General features: G+C 34.5%; 1 protein-coding gene across 2 annotated transcripts; it reads left to right on the top strand.

The window, feature by feature from the left end:
• Positions 1-7,800: 7,800 nt before the first annotated feature.
• On the top strand, positions 7,801-14,825 carry LOC112040532 (L-ascorbate oxidase homolog). 2 transcript variants are annotated; one of them, XM_065776032.1, is made up of 9 exons: positions 7,801-7,966; positions 8,063-8,220; positions 8,312-8,421; positions 10,947-11,217; positions 11,942-12,038; positions 12,185-12,530; positions 12,631-12,996; positions 13,076-13,154; positions 14,362-14,825. In XM_065776032.1, exons 2-9 carry the CDS (start codon positions 8,068-8,070, stop codon positions 14,563-14,565), a joined length of 1,626 nt encoding a protein of 541 aa, XP_065632104.1. In that variant the 5' UTR covers positions 7,801-7,966; positions 8,063-8,067; the 3' UTR covers positions 14,566-14,825. The 2 variants fall into 2 exon arrangements, with proteins under 2 accessions (XP_065632104.1, XP_023929187.1); XM_024073419.2 differs by lacking the exons at positions 7,801-7,966; positions 8,063-8,220; positions 8,312-8,421 and adding exons at positions 9,615-9,778; positions 9,875-10,032; positions 10,124-10,233.
• Positions 14,826-22,040: the final 7,215 nt, after the last annotated feature.

The raw sequence follows: 22,040 nt of genomic DNA, 5'->3' as shown, positions 1-22,040 counted from the left end.
GTTTATGATCAGCTCTTGGCTAATTGTGTTCTCTGTCCACAAGAACAAGAATCACCCATGCATCTTTTCCTCACATGCCAATTTGCCAAGGCAATTTGGTACGGTAGTTGCTAGGGCTTCAAGTCAGATGAACACAACATCAATTCCCAAAAAGGTGTCATTAAGCTGATTTTAGAACCGCCCAGACTCAGATAATCAGTGGATTATCTCGCTCAACATGGCCTTTGTAATTGATGAAATCTGAAAAACAAGAAACAATCTTCTATTCCAAGGCAAGCATCCTAATATCATGCCCTCAGTCAATCTAATCCACCAAAACCTACCTCCTATACCAAGTTGATGGCAGTTGAGAGAAAACTAGCTCCCAGTTATGCTTCTTGGAAGTTGCACAGCCACCCCCCTCTATGTGGATTAAAGTTAACATCGATGCAGCTACTTCAGACTTCCTCACAGCAGTTGTACGTAGCAAGGGATGCTAATGGCATAGACATCAAAGTTTATAGAAGAAAATTGTTTGGACATAATGTCTGGGACCCTTCTGTGGTTTCCATAATTACTGTTACTCTGTAATGCTCCCTACAGTTCGACCTCTTAAATTCCATCACAACCAAACATCATAATGAAGACATCACTTATTTGCGTCAACTTTTTTTTTTTTTTGGGTGAATATGTTTCAACAATTTTCCCCCCTTTTAACCTTGGACATGGGAATATGGGATTTATCATTTAAGTACTTTTCCAAACTAAATGATCATTCTGAGTGGAATAATTGCCATAACTAATATGGTTTATTTTATTATTTCTTAATTTGATAGTTATAATGAGTTAGTGGATTTGAACTCTGGATGTTTAAGATGTCAACCTGTTGAGTTACAAGACTTTAGGTTAATATTATTACTTCTAGTAAGGGTGTTCGCAGTGCAATGCGGTACGATTTTGGACCATTTTAGTACCGCACTTTGTGGTGCGGTTTAGCTAAAACCATAACTACACTGCACATTATTTTTGCATCACATGTGCGGCGGTGCAGTGCAGTTTAAAATTTAGCCAAAACTATAACTGCACTGCACCTCATTTATGCAGTCACATGTACGACGCGGTGTATAAGATGCGGTTTAAACGGTTTAATGTCGGTATATTTTTCAAATTTTGGGCTTTTCCTACCTTGCTCAAAACTAAGTTTTCCCTTTGTTTTGAGCCAAGTTTTAAACTATTAAACTAATTTTATTTTATTTTTTTTGAGATGGCTTTCCTAGTCAACACTTGCTAGGGTTATCAAACTTTTTTTTTTTTTGGAAAACTAGGGTTATTAAACTTTTAATAATATATTTAATATTAAAATAAATAAATATATTAATATATAGAATTTTCTTATTATAAAACCGCTAATTGCACTGCACCATGTGATGTGGTGTGGTGTTTACTAGCGGTACGGTGTAGTTGTACTATTTTGTGGGTGATTTGGTGCAGTTTTTGTGGTTTGTAAGATTTGATGAACACTAGGAGTGTCCACGGGTCGGGTCTGTGCCCAACCCACAACCGACTCGATGACATCAGGTTTTCAACGAGAAAACCCGCAGCCGACCCTAAAAACCAACAGGTTAGGTTGGATTGGATTGGAAAGATCAGTGGTCAGGTCGGTCGAAACTGACGAAGTCTGTTGAAGGTTCCTTATGGGCGATGATTTGTATTTTTCGCCAGATTTGTGCGAAACTAACTAGATTTGAGCAAAAAATATCAAATAGTTGCCGGATTTGTGCCAAACTCAAGAGATCTGAGCAAAAAAGGGCACGGATATGAGCAATACCTAACATATTTTCACCGAATCTAAGCCTTAGTTGAGCAAAACCCACTATATTGTAGTTGGATATGAGCATAAATGACGAAATCTCACCAAATCCAGGGGAGATTTCATGGATTTAGTTGAGATCTTGCTGGATCTAAAAATTCTTGCCAGTGAATATTATGTATCTCAGTCGATTCGGGTTTTTTTTTTTCCAAGTTTTGGGGAGAAGATCGAGACCGAACCGACCAGATCTGATTTTGGAAAAAAAGACCCGCTGCCGACCGGCAGAGTAGTCAGGTTGGCCGACGGTCGGCCCGGTTCCAGTCAGATTTACCAGGTGGATCGGGTTTGCGGTTGAGTTAGACACCCCTAATGAACATTCCTAATTTCTAGGTAGTGTATATAAGGGAAAATGTTCTATAATATGCTTTTCAGATAGCAATGGAAGAAATTAACTAATATTTTGTCTATTTGGTTGAAATGAAAAATGTAATTTTAACATTTGTAGCAAAATCAACAACCTGGCTAGAAGGTAGAGCTTGCTATTCGCTAAAGATTTGATGAAAATGTTTATCTTCACACACACTTTGTCGACCTGAAGGGTGTGTTTGTTTGGAGGTGAAATAGGGTGGATGGAAAACTTTGAAGATAAAATAGGGAGAGAAACTTTTTCAGAGTATATTTGGTTGGGTGAGGAGGAAGAAAAATAAATGGTCGGGTCCAGGTGTTTTCTCTCTGGACTCATCAAAAAATTCTCTCCAAAATGGGAAGATAACTAGGAGGAGGAAGCTCATGAAATGAGCTTAAGAAAACAGTTTTAGGTTAATTTCTTGTGCTTTTTTTTTTCTTTAACTTTAATGAAGTGTCTATCTATACACAAATTTTTTTTTTTTAAGTATAGTGTGTTACTTTTTGTTTTATTTAATAGGAACATGATGGTAAATTTATACAAACTTTATTTTCAACTAAATAAAAAAAGTTTTCCATCCCTCTACTTTTCTACTTCTCAACCAAACACAAATGAGAGAACCTAAAATCTTTTCTATCGTCCCACTTTCCATCCTCTCTTCATTTTCTATTCTCTCATTTTTCCATCATCCCAACCAAACAGACCTGAAGCCTTTAATGTATTGCAACTAGATACAAGCAAGAAGTTTAAGAACAATATAAATGTATAATTGTGAACGCCAGTTGTGATACAATTCCAAAGTAGTAATAGGTGAAGTGTTTGTCAAAAAAAGAAAGCCATTCTTAGATCTTTTCCCCTAGACCAAGACCTAACATTATCCTAGATAGCGAAACCATGTTTTAGCTTGGAAAAAATGAAGTGTTTGTCAAAAAGAAAGCCACTTTTAGATCTTTTGCCGGAGACCAAGATCAAACTTTTTTTTTTTTTTTTTGGGGAGAATCAGAGCAAGACCAAGGCCAAACTTAGCCTAAAAGGAAAAACGGTGGTTTTAACTTTTAGTTTATTAGTCAAAGTCTTGTAATTCAATTGACATTTTTTTTAAATTCTAATTAAGATGTCTAATGTTCAAATCTCTCATGGTACCTCAATTATATAAAAAAAAAAATTAAAAAAAAAATTAGCAAGTAGGCCCGTGCGATTCAAGGATAATGCTGAAAGCTAATATATTAAAAGATTAATAAAATGTTTAAAATATTTTAAAGTAATAACATGAAGTAATGTTACAATAACATGAAAAGGTTTTTGTTAAATTAATAATGTACTACAAAATTAAGGGCATGAAGAATTTAGACTATAGAGTATATGTCATAAAATTAGAAATTAGTTATTACGTGGTGTAATAAGTTAATTGTTTGTTAAATCATAGTTTTTGTTTATTCAATGCATTGGAGTTAGCATAAATTTTTTACAATGTAATGTTAATATTTAGTTGGCTTGTGGAAATATTGTAGAAAATTTATGATAGTGGTATGTAAGAAAGAAAAAAGCTATGGAGGAGACCATGCAGTTTTGCCATGTGGCACTTTGTTAGAGTAATTTTTCATTTAGCTTTCCACCTCACATTTTTTAGAAATTTTGAATTATAATAAAATTCTATTAGTAGGATATTACTATTTTCACTAAGTGTTTAACCTATAATATTTTTTTTAAAAAAAAACATATAAAATGCTTTTATATTATAATATTAGCGCACGCATATAAATAATTATATGTGCGTTTACTTCATTAACATGTTCAATGAACTAAAAAATTGACATAAATGCAAACTTTTATGAGGAGGAAGCCTAAATGAGAGAGACTCATAGAATGTGCCATTTGGCAGAATCTCATACTTTCTCATATGAGGTCTCTGTTTTTATATATTGATGATTGATTATAAAATATATATATATATATATATTTAGTCCAAAAGCTCGCGTACTATCTCACATTCAAATAAAAATTATCTATTTGACGTAATGGTTATTTTACAAATACAAAGTTCTTATGAGGTGGGAGGCAAAAACCGAAGTTCAAATATCTAGGAAGGAGTATAATATTTATCTTGTATATATTAAAAAAAAATCACAATTAATCACATATTCTAACTCAAAAAAAAAAAAAAAAGTATAATCAAAGTATAAAAAAAAATTTAAAATTTTAACATATTGGCTTGTGGTAGTTTTAATATTTTATTTTTATTTTTATTTTTATTTTTTGGCTCAATATTGGTTGGTGGTGTTTTGTAGAGGAGTAGGTTCGTCTTCCAAATGATGTTGGCAGCAACACTACAGTGGCATGCAACATACATGGCATTAGTTAGTCCGTGACTGAATTGAAGGAAAAGGTAAAGGAACTCGGCAAGTTTTGCTTTGCATAATTAAAATCATATGGATCCTTTCCAAAGTAAATGAAACACGGAGTCATGCGTGGTGGGCCGGTGGCAATCGGTGTGGTGTGCCCCATAATTGTCTCTCAAGTCAAAAACCCCTAACCCACGCATAACACATTAGCAGCTGTTCACGCGGTTGGCCATCATTACCGGACCCCACCTCCACCTCCCTCTCTAATTGGATGCTACTTTAACTTTAGTCAATGGATTACATTAGCCTACTTATGTAATCCCTGCCTCGAATTCCTATTGTTAAATCACTATTCACAGTCATGGGTTGATTGACTATTCGTTTATTAATTAATTTTAGTATCTTATCTACATTACATGTGCAATTTGGTTTAGCAGCCTAGGCTAATGGAATCTTTCGGGTTCTATTCAAAAAAAAAAAACTTGGTACCGGTTGCTACTAACTCCCTTTTTGCTTTCATCTCAATTATCAATTTGCTTTCCTCTCTCACTTTGCTGCACATGCGATGGATAAAGTAGCTGTACAATTTTACAAGGATTTTTTTGCCATTTAACATGATTTTCGTAACAATTTCATTTGATTATTGACTGGTTTTTAAAACTATTTTGTAAACTAGCATTTCAAGCTTTTTAAACACAAGTTTTGTGAAAAAAATCAAACAAAGAAAAAAGAAGAAGAAAGCAGAGAAAGAAGAAGAATCAAAGCAAAGCCTAGATCTGATAGCAAGATAAAATTAGAGAAGAGAATAGAGAAATAGATCTTATCTATGCTTAAAGGAACTCGAGTCTTAAAGACTCATTATTTTACTTATCTAATATATTTGGTTCTAATACTACATAACAAAAACGTTAAAAAAAATCATGCTAATTGCCAAAAAAAAAAACCCATTTTGCAAGGTGCAACAGTTTAGACTTTAGACTTATCCATTTATGTCTCTTTCGTAGATTTTGGATTAATTGGCATTTAACAACTTTATAATTCAAATCATTGGTCATTAATTGTCACAGCGATCTTTTTCTTCTTTTTTCTTTTTTGGTTTTATGGAACACAATTATCCAATTGATATGAACACAAAATGCTAATTATTCATAGGAAAGGTTAAATGCAATTAGTTCACACTTCAAAGAGGGTAATCTAACCGGCCATAAAAAACAAACAGCGAATATCCTCCTACCATTAGACGAGCTAATTACAATAAAAAGAATGTTCCTCTTACGTACAATGCCTCAATAACCTGCAAGAACTTTTTCTCTACAGCTTCTTCTAAGTTCTACCATAGCAATTGGTTGACTTTGCTTCTATTAGTTATTACCACTACTATTATTAAAAAATTTAGATGGCATTTTAAAGAAGCTATAGTGGTAAATGGTAGCTGTGGAGCACATGATCATAGTCTTATTATATGGTATTTTCTTATCACAACTACGTCCGATATCTTAGGTTTGGACTTGTGACATTATTTATTCGAACAAATCCTAGGTGACTTCTTTTGGTGTTCATTTGCTGATGGGCTTAGTCAATTCTGTATCGAGTTGAACTAACTAAGCTGTGCCGCAATTGGCTGAAACTGCGAAATGGGGAAGGGGACGGCATTATCTTAAGCTTAAGCTGCCTTGCAAACCCAATGTAATTTTTTATTGTGAAATGTGGATAAAATATGCATATTCTTTCACAAAAAAAGTTCCAGCCAAATCCAAGTGGCCGCATCTTCATATGACAGCATAGGATAATACTAGTATGATAATAATGTATGCATTTATACCACGGCCGCCGCCTCTTCAGAAGACACCAAATGATGAGAAATTTGGGGCTCGAAATCAAGGGAGTCGATTCTGTACCATACCGGCCGGTACCGCGGGTATATACTATACTGACAAGCAAACCGGTACATATAAACCCCCTATTTCATATCGAAAAAAAACCAGCTGTACCGGTTGTACTGGCCAATTTTGGGCAATACCGACCGGTACTAGGCGTACCGGCCGGTATAGAAAAAAGTTTTTTTTTTTTTTAAGTTTTGTAATTTTTGAATTTTTGTTGGGGCAGAATGATAGCTTATTTGCATTAACTTATTAGTATTATTTGTTTTCTTAGTATGCAATGATAACTTTTAAGCTTTTTATTTTTAATATTGTGTTTTTTTTTTTCTTTTAATTGATACTAAAGTCTAAAACCATGAATAATTAGTTCTGAATTGAGGAAATGTTTTATGCTAAAATTTTATATTTATTATAATATATATACACACACATACATATATACATATATATATATATATTATTTATAAATATAAAAATTTGCGGTAAACTCGAAACGGTACACCAGTATTGACCGGTATCCGAAATATATCGTACCGTTGGCCAAACCGGTACAGCTTCTTATACGGTATTGACTCCTTTGCTATCGAAATTCAAATCCGTCTATATTAAAAATTAATTGATATTTTGGCCAATAATAAAGAATAATTACATAAAAAACAAAAAACAAAAAATGAAAAAGGATAATAATAGTATAATGTATAAAGCATTTGCAGGCTGCTAAGTGCCAATTCTGTAATTTCCAAAGCCAACTGAAATTTGGGAAACAACACAAAATTAATTAGACCATCACTGGGCACGGATCTGCATGTGAGGATGACATTTGCTCGGTTTCTTTTTCGCAAAATATAAAATGGGTGTCATTCAATTGGCTCATCCAATTTCACAGTTTATGCGTGCCCCATAACCATCAACTATACTCTCTATAGTCATAAATATGACACCTATTAAAATAATAAAATCTTCCCAAAATTATTATTTCCAGAATTATGGGCCCCATCCCGATCCCCAAAACAAAAACAAAAACAAAAAAAACAGTCCCAGCTTATCAATAAAAAGGTATGGAAGAAAAAGAAAAATATTAAAGAAAGCTTGAAAAGATAGGTTAAGTAATAGTACTAGTTACGAGCAATCAAGGCCGAAATTAGAGGGTTTTCGCTTTTTCGGTCCAACAAAATTAGTCTATTCCGCTTTCACACTACGCGTGAATGAGATAGAGTTAAGAGTTTGAAGGTGAGGATTAAGCTTTTGTTTGAAGCAAACCCCAAATTATTACTATTATGTATAATAATCACACATGAAAACGCGTCAAATGCGCCCCAACACGGAAACATTTCAAAATAAAATAAAATAAAATAAAAAGCACAACTCTACTAGTCAAAAAAGAAATTTGCTACTACCCAGTTGCAAACAGTACTAAAAAATTTCACACATACCCGGGGAAGCTTTTTTCCCGCGTTCTTCTTATAAGGCTGTCCTGTCTTGTCTACTGATAGCCACACTTCCCACTGTGACCCCAAAACAATTGACTCTTTTCCGCCCCAAAAATTTGGTAATGCTGTTGATGTTACATTTCATTGTTATAACATTCTATCCAATTTTGTTATTGTTTTGTACTATGACTAATGGGGTGGCTTTGTTTTGGCAGATCCAATGGAAAAATCAGCTTTGCTGCTAATGCTCCATGTGTTTTGTGGAGTTTTGGCACTTTTCAGCGTTTCTCAGGTGACAGCAGATGACCCATATAAGTATTTCACATGGACTGTGACATATGGGACTCTTTCTCCTCTGGGTGTACCCCAACAGGTTGGTATTGAATCTTATAGTCTTGGATTATTGACTAAGAGTTGCGGGGTTTTTGATTTTTTCTAATGTTATGGTGTTTGATTTTTTGAAGGTAATCCTTATCAATGGTCAATTTCCTGGTCCTAGACTTGATGTGGTAACTAATGACAACATCATCCTTAACCTCATTAACAAACTGGATGAGCCTTTCCTATTGACATGGTGAGTAACTGAGTAGTGCTCTGTCTATGACTTGCCCCTTTTATGTTACGCAGATCTGGGCTCAAGGTTCTTATTTTTTTTCTATGCTGCTCACATGCCAGTGTTTTGTTTTTTGTTTTATAAATTGTTATTAGGAAGTGTGGCCAATCCTAATTAGTTTGTTAAGGATCTATACTCGACCCCAAAATTTTTGGGACTAAGGCTTTGGTTGTTGTTTTATGAAGTTTGGGGAATGGCAACAATGTACCTTCTTTGAGTAGCTTTGCCTTTTGAGTTTTGATGGTTTATTAGGTATAGAAGGAGGATAAACATTGTTNACGGTAATCCGAAATATATCGTACCGTTGGCCAAACCGGTACAGCTTCTTATACGGTATTGACTCCTTTGCTATCGAAATTCAAATCCGTCTATATTAAAAATTAATTGATATTTTGGCCAATAATAAAGAATAATTACATAAAAAAACAAAAAACAAAAAATGAAAAAGGATAATAATAGTATAATGTATAAAGCATTTGCAGGCTGCTAAGTGCCAATTCGTAATTTCCAAAGCCAACTGAAATTTGGGAAAACAACACAAAATTAATTAGACCATCACTGGCCACGGATCTGCATGTGAGGATGACATTTGCTCGGTTTCTTTTTCGCAAAATATAAAATGGGTGTCATTCAATTGGCTCATCCAATTTCACAGTTTATGCGTGCCCCATAACCATCAACTATACTCTCTATAGTCATAAATATGACACCTATTAAAATAATAAAATCTTCCCAAAATTATTATTTCCAGAATTATGGGCCCCATCCCGATCCCCAAAACAAAAACAAAAACAAAAAAAACAGTCCCAGCTTATCAATAAAAAGGTATGGAAGAAAAAGAAAAATATTAAAGAAAGCTTGAAAAGATAGGTTAAGTAATAGTACTAGTTACGAGCAATCAAGGCCGAAATTAGAGGGTTTTCGCTTTTTCGGTCCAACAAAATTAGTCTATTCCGCTTTCACACTACGCGTGAATGAGATAGAGTTAAGAGTTTGAAGGTGAGGATTAAGCTTTTGTTTGAAGCAAACCCCAAATTATTACTATTATGTATAATAATCACACATGAAAACGCGTCAAATGCGCCCCAACACGGAAACATTTCAAAATAAAATAAAATAAAATAAAAAGCACAACTCTACTAGTCAAAAAAGAAATTTGCTACTACCCAGTTGCAAACAGTACTAAAAAATTTCACACATACCCGGGGAAGCTTTTTTTCCGCGTTCTTCTTATAAGGCTGTCCTGTCTTGTCTACTGATAGCCACACTTCCCACTGTGACCCCAAAACAATTGACTCTTTTCCGCCCCAAAAATTTGGTAATGCTGTTGATGTTACATTTCATTGTTATAACATTCTATCCAATTTTGTTATTGTTTTGTACTATGACTAATGGGGTGGCTTTGTTTTGGCAGATCCAATGGAAAAATCAGCTTTGCTGCTAATGCTCCATGTGTTTTGTGGAGTTTTGGCACTTTTCAGCGTTTCTCAGGTGACAGCAGATGACCCATATAAGTATTTCACATGGACTGTGACATATGGGACTCTTTCTCCTCTGGGTGTACCCCAACAGGTTGGTATTGAATCTTATAGTCTTGGATTATTGACTAAGAGTTGCGGGGTTTTTGATTTTTTCTAATGTTATGGTGTTTGATTTTTTGAAGGTAATCCTTATCAATGGTCAATTTCCTGGTCCTAGACTTGATGTGGTAACTAATGACAACATCATCCTTAACCTCATTAACAAACTGGATGAGCCTTTCCTATTGACATGGTGAGTAACTGAGTAGTGCTCTGTCTATGACTTGCCCCTTTTATGTTACGCAGATCTGGGCTCAAGGTTCTTATTTTTTTTCTATGCTGCTCACATGCCAGTGTTTTGTTTTTTGTTTTATAAATTGTTATTAGGAAGTGTGGCCAATCCTAATTAGTTTGTTAAGGATCTATACTCGACCCCAAAATTTTTGGGACTAAGGCTTTGGTTGTTGTTTTATGAAGTTTGGGGAATGGCAACAATGTACCTTCTTTGAGTAGCTTTGCCTTTTGAGTTTTGATGGTTTATTGGGTATAGAAGGAGGATAAACATTGTTCAAATTTGGAAAGTTTCAGTAACTTAAAATACTAGTCTACCTTTAAAATTGACAATTACGGTTCCTTGTGCTGGTATTATTAATCCAGTAACCTTTGATGATTTACCACACCCAAGAATATCTAGAGATTTTTGTTTTCTTGGATTTCACTTAATTAAAAATCTGATTGTTTCAAAATCCCAATTTCTTTTATTTTCTAACTTGATCTATGCCACCATGCTGCTTAGCTTTGTAAATTTGAATTGGGAAATTCACTAACAGCCAATGTTAAAATGTTGTAGGTTTGTAAAATGGAGTAGCACTAGTATGATATGAAATTTGCATTTGCAGTTTCTTTACCTTCATACCAGATAATGTGGTTGTGGCATAGTACTGATAACTTGTTTTATGACAATAGGAATGGTATTAAACAAAGGAAGAACTCATGGCAAGATGGAGTGTTAGGTACCAATTGCCCTATCCCTCCAAATTCGAACTTCACTTACAAGTTTCAAGCCAAGGATCAGATTGGAACCTTCACCTATTTCCCATCTATTCTACTGCACAAAGCTTCTGGAGGGTTTGGAGGACTCAATGTCTATGAGAGACCAAAGATACCAATCCCGTTTCCAACTCCTGATGGAGATTTCACTTTACTTGCTGGTGATTGGTTCAAAACCGACCGTAAGGTCAGTAAGATATAATGTTTTTCTTTGTTTGAATGCACACATATTTCATTGACACTGCTATCCTTATAGAAATGGCACTCTTTATGTGCATTTGTTTGAAGGATGATTACATTAGGCTCTATGTTTACTACCAAAAATCCACTTCTCCTAGCCATTTTGCCCTAGAATTTTCTAAATCATTCCAGAAAATGTCAAAGCAATGCTGTAGGATGTCAACATTTCAATAGGAATTGTGAATCTATACAGGGCCACGGATTTCGGTCATTTGAGCCAATAAAAGATGTTTAAAGCTCTTTCTTACTCTTCACCTGTGACAGAAGCATTGCACATCAAACGGCTGCTAGCTAGTTAAGCTTATTGGTTGTAGTTCATCCCACTCTTCTTACAAAATTTCTATCAAAGAGACCATTCTTCCGCTGTATTTCTCTCTTATTTTTCCTTGGACTTGAACCCTGTGTGGTAGTTCAGAAACCGCTAGACATAATGTTGGTTTGAAATGTGTTTTAATCTTCCAAGTTTCTCTTTCCTTTTCCTTTGAGGTGAATATTTTGAGCCTATCTGGGTCTTTGAATCATGTATCCAGCCATCATTTAATTCTGAAGGAAAACATTGCTTTAGTGCTACGTGCTACTTAAAAAGTAGAATTTGACAACTTTTACCTTTTGTGTAATACTCCTAATGGCTTGTTTAGACCTCTCATAATAATTTATCATGATGTTTGCAGACATTGCAGCAATCTTTGGACTCAGGGAAATCTCTTCCCTTCCCTGATGGTATCCTTATAAACGGCCAGGCTCAAAATACCTTCAACGGTGATCAAGGTCATCCTCGATAATTAATTTGCTATATTCTTGATTCATTGAAGAACAATTTAGCACTTGGCCTATTTCGACTTCTCTAAGTAACTCTCACATACACGCTTATCAAAAATATTTCTCTAATACCTATCTGTTTCTTATGTTTTCAGGTAAAACCTACATGTTCAGGATCTCAAACGTGGGCTTATCAACCTCGTTGAACTTTAGAATTCAGGGCCATTCACTGAAGTTAGTTGAGGTCGAAGGATCTCATACCGTTCAAGACACATATGACTCTCTTGATGTACATGTTGGCCAATCCGTGGCTGTCTTAGTAACCTTAAATCAGCCTCCAAAGGACTACTACATTGTTGCATCCACACGATTCACTAAGCGTGTTCTTTCAGCAAGTGCAGTTTTACACTACACGAACTCTCAGACCCGCGTCTCTGGACCCTTGCCGGCTGGTCCTACTTACCAAGTACACTGGTCTATGAAGCAAGCCAGAACCTTCAGGTATGCAATAAGAAGACCTTTGCAAAATAAGCCTAAGAGTATAATGATTTTAAAGTGTAATGCTTTGGTTTTGTTGTTCTAAACTTTGTTCTCCTTATAGGTGGAATTTGACAGCAAGTGCAGCTAGGCCTAACCCTCAGGGCTCATACCATTATGGGAAAATAACACCTGTAAAGACGATTGTGTTGGCCAACTCAGCCCCTTTGATTAATGGAAAACAGCGTTATGCTGTTAACAGGGTCTCCTATATTAATGCTGACACCCCTCTGAAACTTGCTGATTATTTCAACATCCCTGGCATCTTCAGCTTGGATTCCATCCAAAGTCTTCCCTCTGATGGTCCAGCATATTTAAGTACCTCTGTTATTCCAGCTTCCCTCCATGATTTTATTGAAGTTGTTTTCCAAAACAATGAAAAAACCATTCAGTCTTGGCATCTTGATGGTTATGATTTTTGGGTTGTTGGGTAAGTTAGTTTCTTCATTGGTCTTTTAATTCTTGTGAGTTTAGGTAGGTTGTACTAATTATCATTTCAACAAATGCAGTTATGGTTCCGGACAGTGGACACAAGCCAAAAGAAGCACCTATAATCTGGTTGATGCTCTAACTAGACATACTGCTCAGGTAAATTAACCAATCTTGATGTACTGTTCCCTTGATATTTTTCTAGATCATAGTGGGAAATGCCTTCTCTATTATTCGCTGCATTAAAGGGTCTTTATTTTTATTGACTGAAAGTGAAAATTCAACACATAGTGTGCGTTTGGATAGGGAGGCAAGTCACGGCACGTTTCAGACTTGCGTTTCTCTTCTTTTTTTTTTTTTTTTTTTTTTTTTTTTTTTTTTTTTTTTTTTTTTTTTTTTTTTTCCTGCCGCAGTTGTTGACTTTGGGGAGACAAAAGTTACTGTGCGTGCACTGTTCATGTACTGTTCACGTAATATTTAATATTAAAAGTGGGTCCCACAACACTATTTACACATTTAAAAATTATTTTGCTACAGTGTTTTCAGCAACAATCAGTTTTTATCAACTTTCAGCAACAATAAGTGCTATCCAAACGGACCCATAATCACTTTGGGGAGGCAGTATCTAGGACACACATTGCACGCTAAGGGTTCCTCACAATAGGAAATGTAAATGGCTGTGTGAATCCCACTTGTTGCATACAATGGTTTCACTAGATACTCAGCACTTTGAGGAGGGATCTAATCATCCTCAATTCAGAAACAGAGAAACAAACCATAGTAAACGCACACTCATACACATAACAACCAAGTCTTATTCCCAAAATTATTGGTATCAACTATGGAACCTCTACTTACTAGTCAAAGTCGACCAATATAGAATATAATAGATAATTCATATTGTGTTGAATTGACTCAACAAATATTTTTATGTAAAAAAAAAATATTATATATACTTGGAATTGTTGGAAGCTTCATATACTGCATTGGACAAGACATATATATCAGTCAACATATTTTGCTAAGAGCGCAAGTTGATCTTGACAAAACTTATAAAAAAAAAAAAAATGAAATTCTTGCTTGAGTAAACTTCTACGGCACCTCTGTCTAGTCATTTTATAAAAATGTCCTTTGGATACTTGTTAAGAATAGCACATTAGATGGTTTCCACCAATATCAGTCACCATGAGGATAAGACAGTGCACAATATAGCTTGGAAGATCCAGTATCATCCTTATGCTATGCGTTGACTGTTCAACTTAGATATTAGCTATAAAGGTCACAAGAAGTAATTAAATGACTGTATGGCTATTTTTATACGATTCTTTTATGTACTTTTCCTAATATGCTTTGCATCTTCCTGCAGGTGTATCCGAACTCTTGGACCTCAATATGGATCTCCTTGGACAATCAAGGTATGTGGAACTTCAGGTCTGCAATATGGGATAGGCAGTACCTTGGGCAACAATTGTATCTCAGAGTCTGGAATGCAGCCCACAACCTTGCCAATGAATATGACATTCCTGCTAATGCTTTACTTTGTGGCAAAGCCGTGGGAAGGAAGCCTTAGTACGACCCACTATTTATTTGAAGCATTTTTCCTCTCAAAATATTTTTATTTTCCAGTCATGAGGGTTTGACTACAAGACAACACACAAAGAAGGGAGAAAAAATAGGGTTATTTAGTTGTACGGGGCTCTATTTGTATGTCTCAAATTATTTTAGATGAATTTACTTTGGTTTGTATGATTGTGTAATTTGTAAATGTTTGGATGATTGGATTCATTTTATTCTGGAAGTTTGTAGTTCTATAAATTTATATTTTTGAAATTACAATGTCTAGTACCTATGCAAATCCATTGATTCAAGAAATTATTGGGTGCACTAAGTGGACCATGATCCACCCATCTAATAAATAAATGTCTCATCTATATCTATATATATATATATCTAAAAGCTGAAGCGTAACATTTATTATTACTATGCTCCAGTTGAGCCACATCAATAGCTATGTCATTATTTTATTTTCATTAATAAAAAATTGTATTTTATTTCCATTTTTTTCTATTAGTCTTTTAATGTTTTTGCAATTTTCATTTCAACTTCCATAACGCTTTTACAGTTTTCACTTCAACTTTCATGACACCTATGACTTTTTATTTCCACTATTTTAAACTTCCCATTTAAGCTCTTTAATGCCTCAAACTCTACATCTCCTCCTTTATTGCCTCTTAATCTTTTCATTGAATCTAACCAGTTCATGATATTCAATTGCCATTGCCCTTATAAAATCAGAAAGATAAATCAAAAAGAAGATATATAAATCGTTAGATGCCATCTATTTCTCTTAACCAGAAAGGAAATGATTTTGGATTTAACTCCTGCAAGTATAGAGCTCCTTTTAGAACTACAAGCCTATATTCTTAAATGGGGATATCGTTCTGTTCCTTCAAACCATATTGTATGTCAAGCATATTTTATATATTGCAATGTTGTGTGTGTGTGTGTGTGTTTCTCTTTTACAATGAAATGCTGCCAAGAAAGTGGTTTGCTCTCTATTTCAATGATGAAGGTAATACAAATATTTGCAGTTCTATATTTCCACGTGTTTGATAAAATGACTAAAAGAAGGATTAAAAAAAAAAGAAAAAAAAAGATGGCCATGCTCATGTAGGGAAAAAACAGGAAGAATGAATATTTAAGAATATTATTATGTTAGTAAACTTCATTCATAAATGGGTGTGTTTCATTGGATTTATTGCAACAATGACAATAGTAAGCCCAAATTCTTCACTGATCAGTTCCAATGAAAAGAAAGAAAGAAAAAAATTAATATTTAATAATAAAAAAAATTCAAATGTTCTAGCAATTGTGGATTTTTTTTTTCATTACCACCTGGATTTTGGAAGTTGATATAAAGAACAATAATTTGCGTAATGAATACTTCATATTAGGATGCATCATACCAAAAAAATGACAAGATATATAATATACTTATACTACAATTAATCTTCATTTTCATTACCACGTCATCTTTGACAAAACATAATAAACTATCTAAAAATTGTGACTCTAATAATAATAATAATAATAATAAATCAAAGTCTTTTCTAAATGAGTTTCCTAAATATAAAAGTCATCAAATGCAAAAAGAATGACTCTTTGTTTGCTTCTAGGTAATACAAATGTCTCACTCTATGAGTATGTTCTCTATTGTTTTAATTACTTTAAATGACAATAAATTAGGGTCCTCTATTTTATTAGGAAAAAAATACGTTTTAGGTTTCTATTATTTTTTTTATTAATTATTATCAGCAAATCACAATAATCATTCAAATAATAATTACATTCTTACTCAACTCTCTCTCTCTCTCTCTCTCTCTCTCTCCACACACACACACACACACACACATGAACAAACCATAACAAGAGAGAAATATTCAATTGCACAAAAATTTACACTAAGGTTTCTCTTCTTTTTTATTTTTCTACTTTTTATTATTATTATTCTTAATATGTCTATTTGAATTCATTGTTTTTGTAAAAGCCATATTGTATATATTATTTTAGCGTATGTTGTATATATATTTGATAGCTAATTTGAATGATTTCTTCACAAAATTTTATTTGAATAATTTGATAAATTATGTTATATATTTTTTGAGCTTTTTTATTATTATTTATATTAATGGTAGTTTACTGATTTATGTGGTAAGAATTTTCTTTAGGCGATTCATAAAATGATCCTTAACAAATTTTTATTATAAATTTTTTTCTTTCAAATAATTAAGTTTAACCACAAAATAACCATTAATAATATTCTCACACATTGAGTGGGTCTACAACTAGTATTTTATATAGTTAAGTCAGATCCTAATGAAACAATGCCTACAACTCCATCCTCATCCCCATCGGTAACTTGAATTTCCTCTTCATCATCATCACTAAATCTGGATTGGTTGAGGCTTTCTTTTCTCTGTTTGGTTTTTGGAGCAACTACACACATCCATGGACCAAATTGAAATCCATCCTCATCTATTGAGAGACAACCCTTATGTACCTTTCGACACTCCTGTTCCTGATAACCAAGTATACCACACCTATAACAGAAGGTAGGTAGCCTTTCATACTTAAAGAATACCCAACCTTCCCCCGCCCCTTCAATATGAACCATTTTCCCTCTCATTAGGGGTTTGGTAACATCAATATCAACCCGAATCCTAAGGAAGGGACCCCAAGCAAATCCACTCTTCGAGCCATCAACCAAAATCGGAACTCCAATCTCATTGGCAATCTGGGAATCAACAGATGAATTCATACTTTTAATAGGAATATTGAAGACTCAAATCCAAAAAGGAGAGTATTTGAAGAAAACATTACCTGGACTGAAATCACCTGTAAATCGCTTCAGTAAAATCAATCTCCTATCAAAGGACCAAGGACTTCTGTCTAGAACCTCCACCATGTCCTCCCCACTTATAAAGATAGCCAAAAAAAATATTGTTTCCAACCTCTTTAATAGTAACATCATGCAACCCATGCCAAAGTTTTTGGACTGTGGATTTAAACGCCTCCTCGTTAAGTTCCTTGCTAGTTTGTAACTTGAACATGATATTGAATTTTGCATGTTGTTTTGAGTTTGACACATCCTAGGAGCTCACGGCCAAAACTCCTTTTTCCTCATCCGAGAGATTAAATTTCCTCCACATCTCCTCCATCACCGCATCCATTGATAATGACAAGTGTATCAAAGAAAGAAAAGAAGGAAAATAAAAGAAGGGGATGAAAAAAGATGAAAAGAAAAGAAAAATCCCCTACTACAATCAGCAAAACAGACCAGAGAGCTTTGAATCTTACGTTGGACAATGTAAGTTGGTTTCTTTTACTTTCCAAGACTCCAAAGAGTCAAGGAGAGAAAAGTTAGGCTAATTAATGTTTAAACAACATTACACAATTCACAATAATGAGAGAAAGGAAAACGTTGGGGGTTGGAAGAGAAATTTCCTTTGTTCAGTTCCATCAAATGATAGAAAAGAAATGTGGAAGAATTGGAGAGAATAACTTGTGGTTGAGACCACAATCCTTACTAGCCTAAATTGGACAGAAGAGGAATGGAAACCAGGATAACTAATTTAAAAATGATGTGGGATAATTTACAAATATACCCTTAACTTTTCTAAACCAAAAGATAAAAATATGTTAGATACACATAAGGGGCATAATGGTAAAAATATACATATTTCCTTTCCTTTTACTTTACAAACCAAACTAAGGAAAGATGGATGCTTTAAAAAAAAAAAAAAAAAAAAAAAAAAAAATAAGGAAAGATGGATTAGATTTTATCCTTCTTTCCTTTTCTTCTTATATCCAAATACATGTACGGAAAATAATTTGCTTTTCCCTTTCCCTTTCTCTTCCTTTTTTTCTTTTCTCTTCCTACCTTAGCTACAGCCAAACAGAGTATGAAATAATTATTGTAAATAAGTGATTTAAACGGTCCTTTTTTTTGGGAAACAAATATGATATGATTTGAATTAATGGTATCTACTTCATGATGATTATTTTTTATTATCATAATAAGATACCAATAAGTTCTTTTTTACCATAGGCAAGATTTAATCCCTGCTCTATCCAACGATAAGAAATTTTATTGGTTAATTAAGTTAAATAAAATCCACATAGCGCACCAAGTCCTCCAATGCATCGTCTTTAACTATTTTTCTTTATTCTACCGGTCTTGAATTGTTGCTACCTTTAGTGCCAACAAGTTAATACTTAATAGCTATTTCTAGTTTTCTACAGGTTGGCACATTAGCAGGAGTTATTTCTAAATGCAACTTCAAAAGCGCCCATGTAAACGCAAGAAAGTGAGAATACCATAGGGAAGATTACAAAACAACATGATAGTATTTGGTATTCATAAAATCCACCATAGGCACATGATGAGAATTTAAGATCACATGTTTGGAATTAAATTGGTCTACCATGGTGTTTAGGATACACCATTTGTAATTTTATCTTGTGTTCCCCATGAGATCTGTTCTTGGGATGCAATAATGAAATATCTAGTTGACTTGCCCATGAATAAAGCTTCAAATATATGGTTGAAGATTGAGTTAAACAGAGGGTTCCTCTTATCATATTTTCTTCCACCAATCCGTACAATATGTAAAAACAACTTGACATATGCAACATTCCAATAGCTTTATGTCATAACGTGAGTCCAATGCGGAAGACATGCACGACACTGGCCAATATGATTAAGATAGTACTAATCTTAATGCAATTTGCTTAAAGCCTATAAAGTCAGCTATTTTTTATTAGTCTTTCTACGATTTCAGATTTTGTCTCAATTTGATAACATGTGTAACTGTAATTGATGAACTATTATTTTTACTTGGAATGTGACACATAAATTATGTCTATATAAACTTTCACTTTTTTTTTAATTGATCCATATATGTGATATCTTTCTGTTAATACGTTTATATATATATATATATATATCCAATGGTGGTAGAGAGGGTGGAGCCTTGGTGGAGGAAGAGGTGAGCTAATTAGAGAAAGTTAAGTGAGAACTTTATTAGGGGGAAAGGTGTGAAAATTTTAAAAAATAAAATATAATGTGAGATGGAGATGGGTAACAGATCCATTTTTAAAATATCAATGACTTGGCATTAAGTAGAGCCTTTTTGGATATAAAAAAAAGTAGAGCATTTTTCACCATTAAATGAAAATCTACTGTTTAATTCAAACTATCTCAAACAAATATTCAATTTACATCCAATTTAAACTTTTAAAGTATTCAATACTAGTACTGGTCACATAAAAGAAAGTATTCAACACTGGAAAATAAATTTTCTTATTAATTTTATATAATTTTTCATAAAAATAAGACATCTTATCAAAAGTTATATAGATAAAAAATTGGGTCAATAAGTTATATATATATATATATATATATATCTGTGTGTGGTATATATATTTGGAAATTTGTTTCTATATTATACTTGACCCTCGAGTGAAATTTTTTTACTTTGATTATATTTTCATTCCTAAGAAAATAATAAATAAATTAAAGAACAAACAAACAACCAAAACAAAAAACAAAAACGAATCAAATAAACAAAAGAATGTGAATAATTAAATCACATTAAATAATTAAAACTTAACTAGATTGAATTGGTTATATGATTTGAATTTTTTTAACAAAACAAAAATAACAAGCACAAGGGAGTAAATGTCATTTCTAAAAATAGAAGTGGGCTTTTGACATTTCACCAAACCATAGGGGATGTTCCTAGAATTCACTTTGAAAAGTGTTTAAGATAATATTATTTATGTTAATTTATTATGCATTTGGCACAAGAGGCCCAATTATATACCCAACCCATATACACATAACCCTAGTTCCTATTATCTAATATATATATATATATATATACTTGTAGGGACTCAGTTTGGATTGACCCTGAGTACGAATGGGTTTTCAGCCCAATCCAGCCCAAACAATAAATTTATAGAGAGTGGGTTAAAGGTTTAGGCGCTGGCCGTCGTTCATCAAGCATGAACTTTCATTTATAAAAAGATACTTAGAGTTTCTATACAACTAGGAGGATGCTCTTCGGCCCATGGCCGAGGAAGCCTTTTTCTTTTCTTTTCCCCCCCCCCCTCTTTTTACTTTACTTGCTTTCCTTATATAGTCTTCATCTTCCTATCTCCTTATTCCATCTGTTGATCATTCATTTGCCTCTCTTTTGGCCGTCCGTCCCATCAGAGGCCTTATCAGTACTCGAGTGGTTCACTCTGATCAACGTTGCCCTGCTAAGGTGTTATATCCCCATTAATGCGGCCAGGGGGGTTAGGTGAATGCATTAAATGCGAGGGTGACAGCTTACTTTGGGCCTGGTCTTTCCCGAAAATCACCATTGTCAAGCCGAGGATGAGGAGGTCCTCGGCGTGGATTGGGAAAAAAGGCTTTCCCCAATTTAGCCTTGAATAGCCAGTGTTCCTCGGCATGGGCCTTGGGCCTGCTACCCGATGGGCCGAGGCTATCAGGTCCACTGGCCCCACAATAGCCCCTCAAAACCCTGCTGCAGGTTCCCTCGGACGGGGAGGAGGGTTTTGATACCTGCGGGCCCTCTAGACGAGTCACCCCACTTCGGTTCGTGTTAATGCTGGCGACTTTTTGACTGCCCGATACGCGTTTTTAGCGTTTCAAGACTTAATGGGTGCCCACATTAAATTTTGGCGGCACCACGTTTCCCACTTTCAACGGTATGATCTTTTGCTTTTATGCACAAGCGGTTACATTTGGGGAACCTAAAGGGGAGTATAAGTACCTGTTTGAACCGCCTGGTTTCATCATTTTCGCGCTTACAACCATTGATGCGTATGACTTGCGTCTAGTTCAACTTGTACTCTTCCTGAAGAGCATCGTCATACTTCTGTAAGTCTTCTTCTTCTAGTGACCCTCAAATTTTTCTTGGTCCTATCCCTTTTTTTCTTCTTCTGGAATTTTTAGCTGTCCTTGGGGGGATGGGTAAGTTTAAGAAATTGGTTGAGCCCAACGAGATGATGAACAAATTCATTGTCGACTATGGGATACCCAATAATGTGAGTTTGAAGTACTGTGAAGAAGGGAAGTGGTACCTTAAGAGGAGAGAGGGTGAAGTTGTGATCCCAATAGTCGCTTTTGTAGAAGGGGGGATAAGAATCCCTATGAGGCCAGTAACTCTTAATTACCTTAGGCATTTTCGCCTGGCTCCTACTCAGTGTGCTGTGAATGTATTTAGGATATTAGGGTGTGTAGATACCCTGAATGAGAAAATGGGGCTGAGACTGACTCACCACGATGTGAACTGGTGTTACAACCTTCATCACCTGAGGGGTAAGACGTACTATATGAAGACAAGGGACGATAGGGTTCGTCTTATCCAGTGTCTTCCTGATTCCAATAAGGGGTTAACTCAAGATTTCCTCATAGTGTCGGGAGAGTGGCACAACGGTTTTCATTGCCCAACAGTAGAGGGGGAGCCAGGTAGG

This window comes from Quercus suber, unplaced genomic scaffold (assembly GCF_002906115.3).
Source record: "Quercus suber isolate HL8 unplaced genomic scaffold, Cork oak 2.0 scaffold_125, whole genome shotgun sequence".
Lineage (NCBI taxonomy): Eukaryota > Viridiplantae > Streptophyta > Magnoliopsida > Fagales > Fagaceae > Quercus > Quercus suber.
The sequence above is the reverse complement of the archived record's forward strand: the minus strand, read 5'-3'. Positions and strand labels throughout refer to the sequence as shown.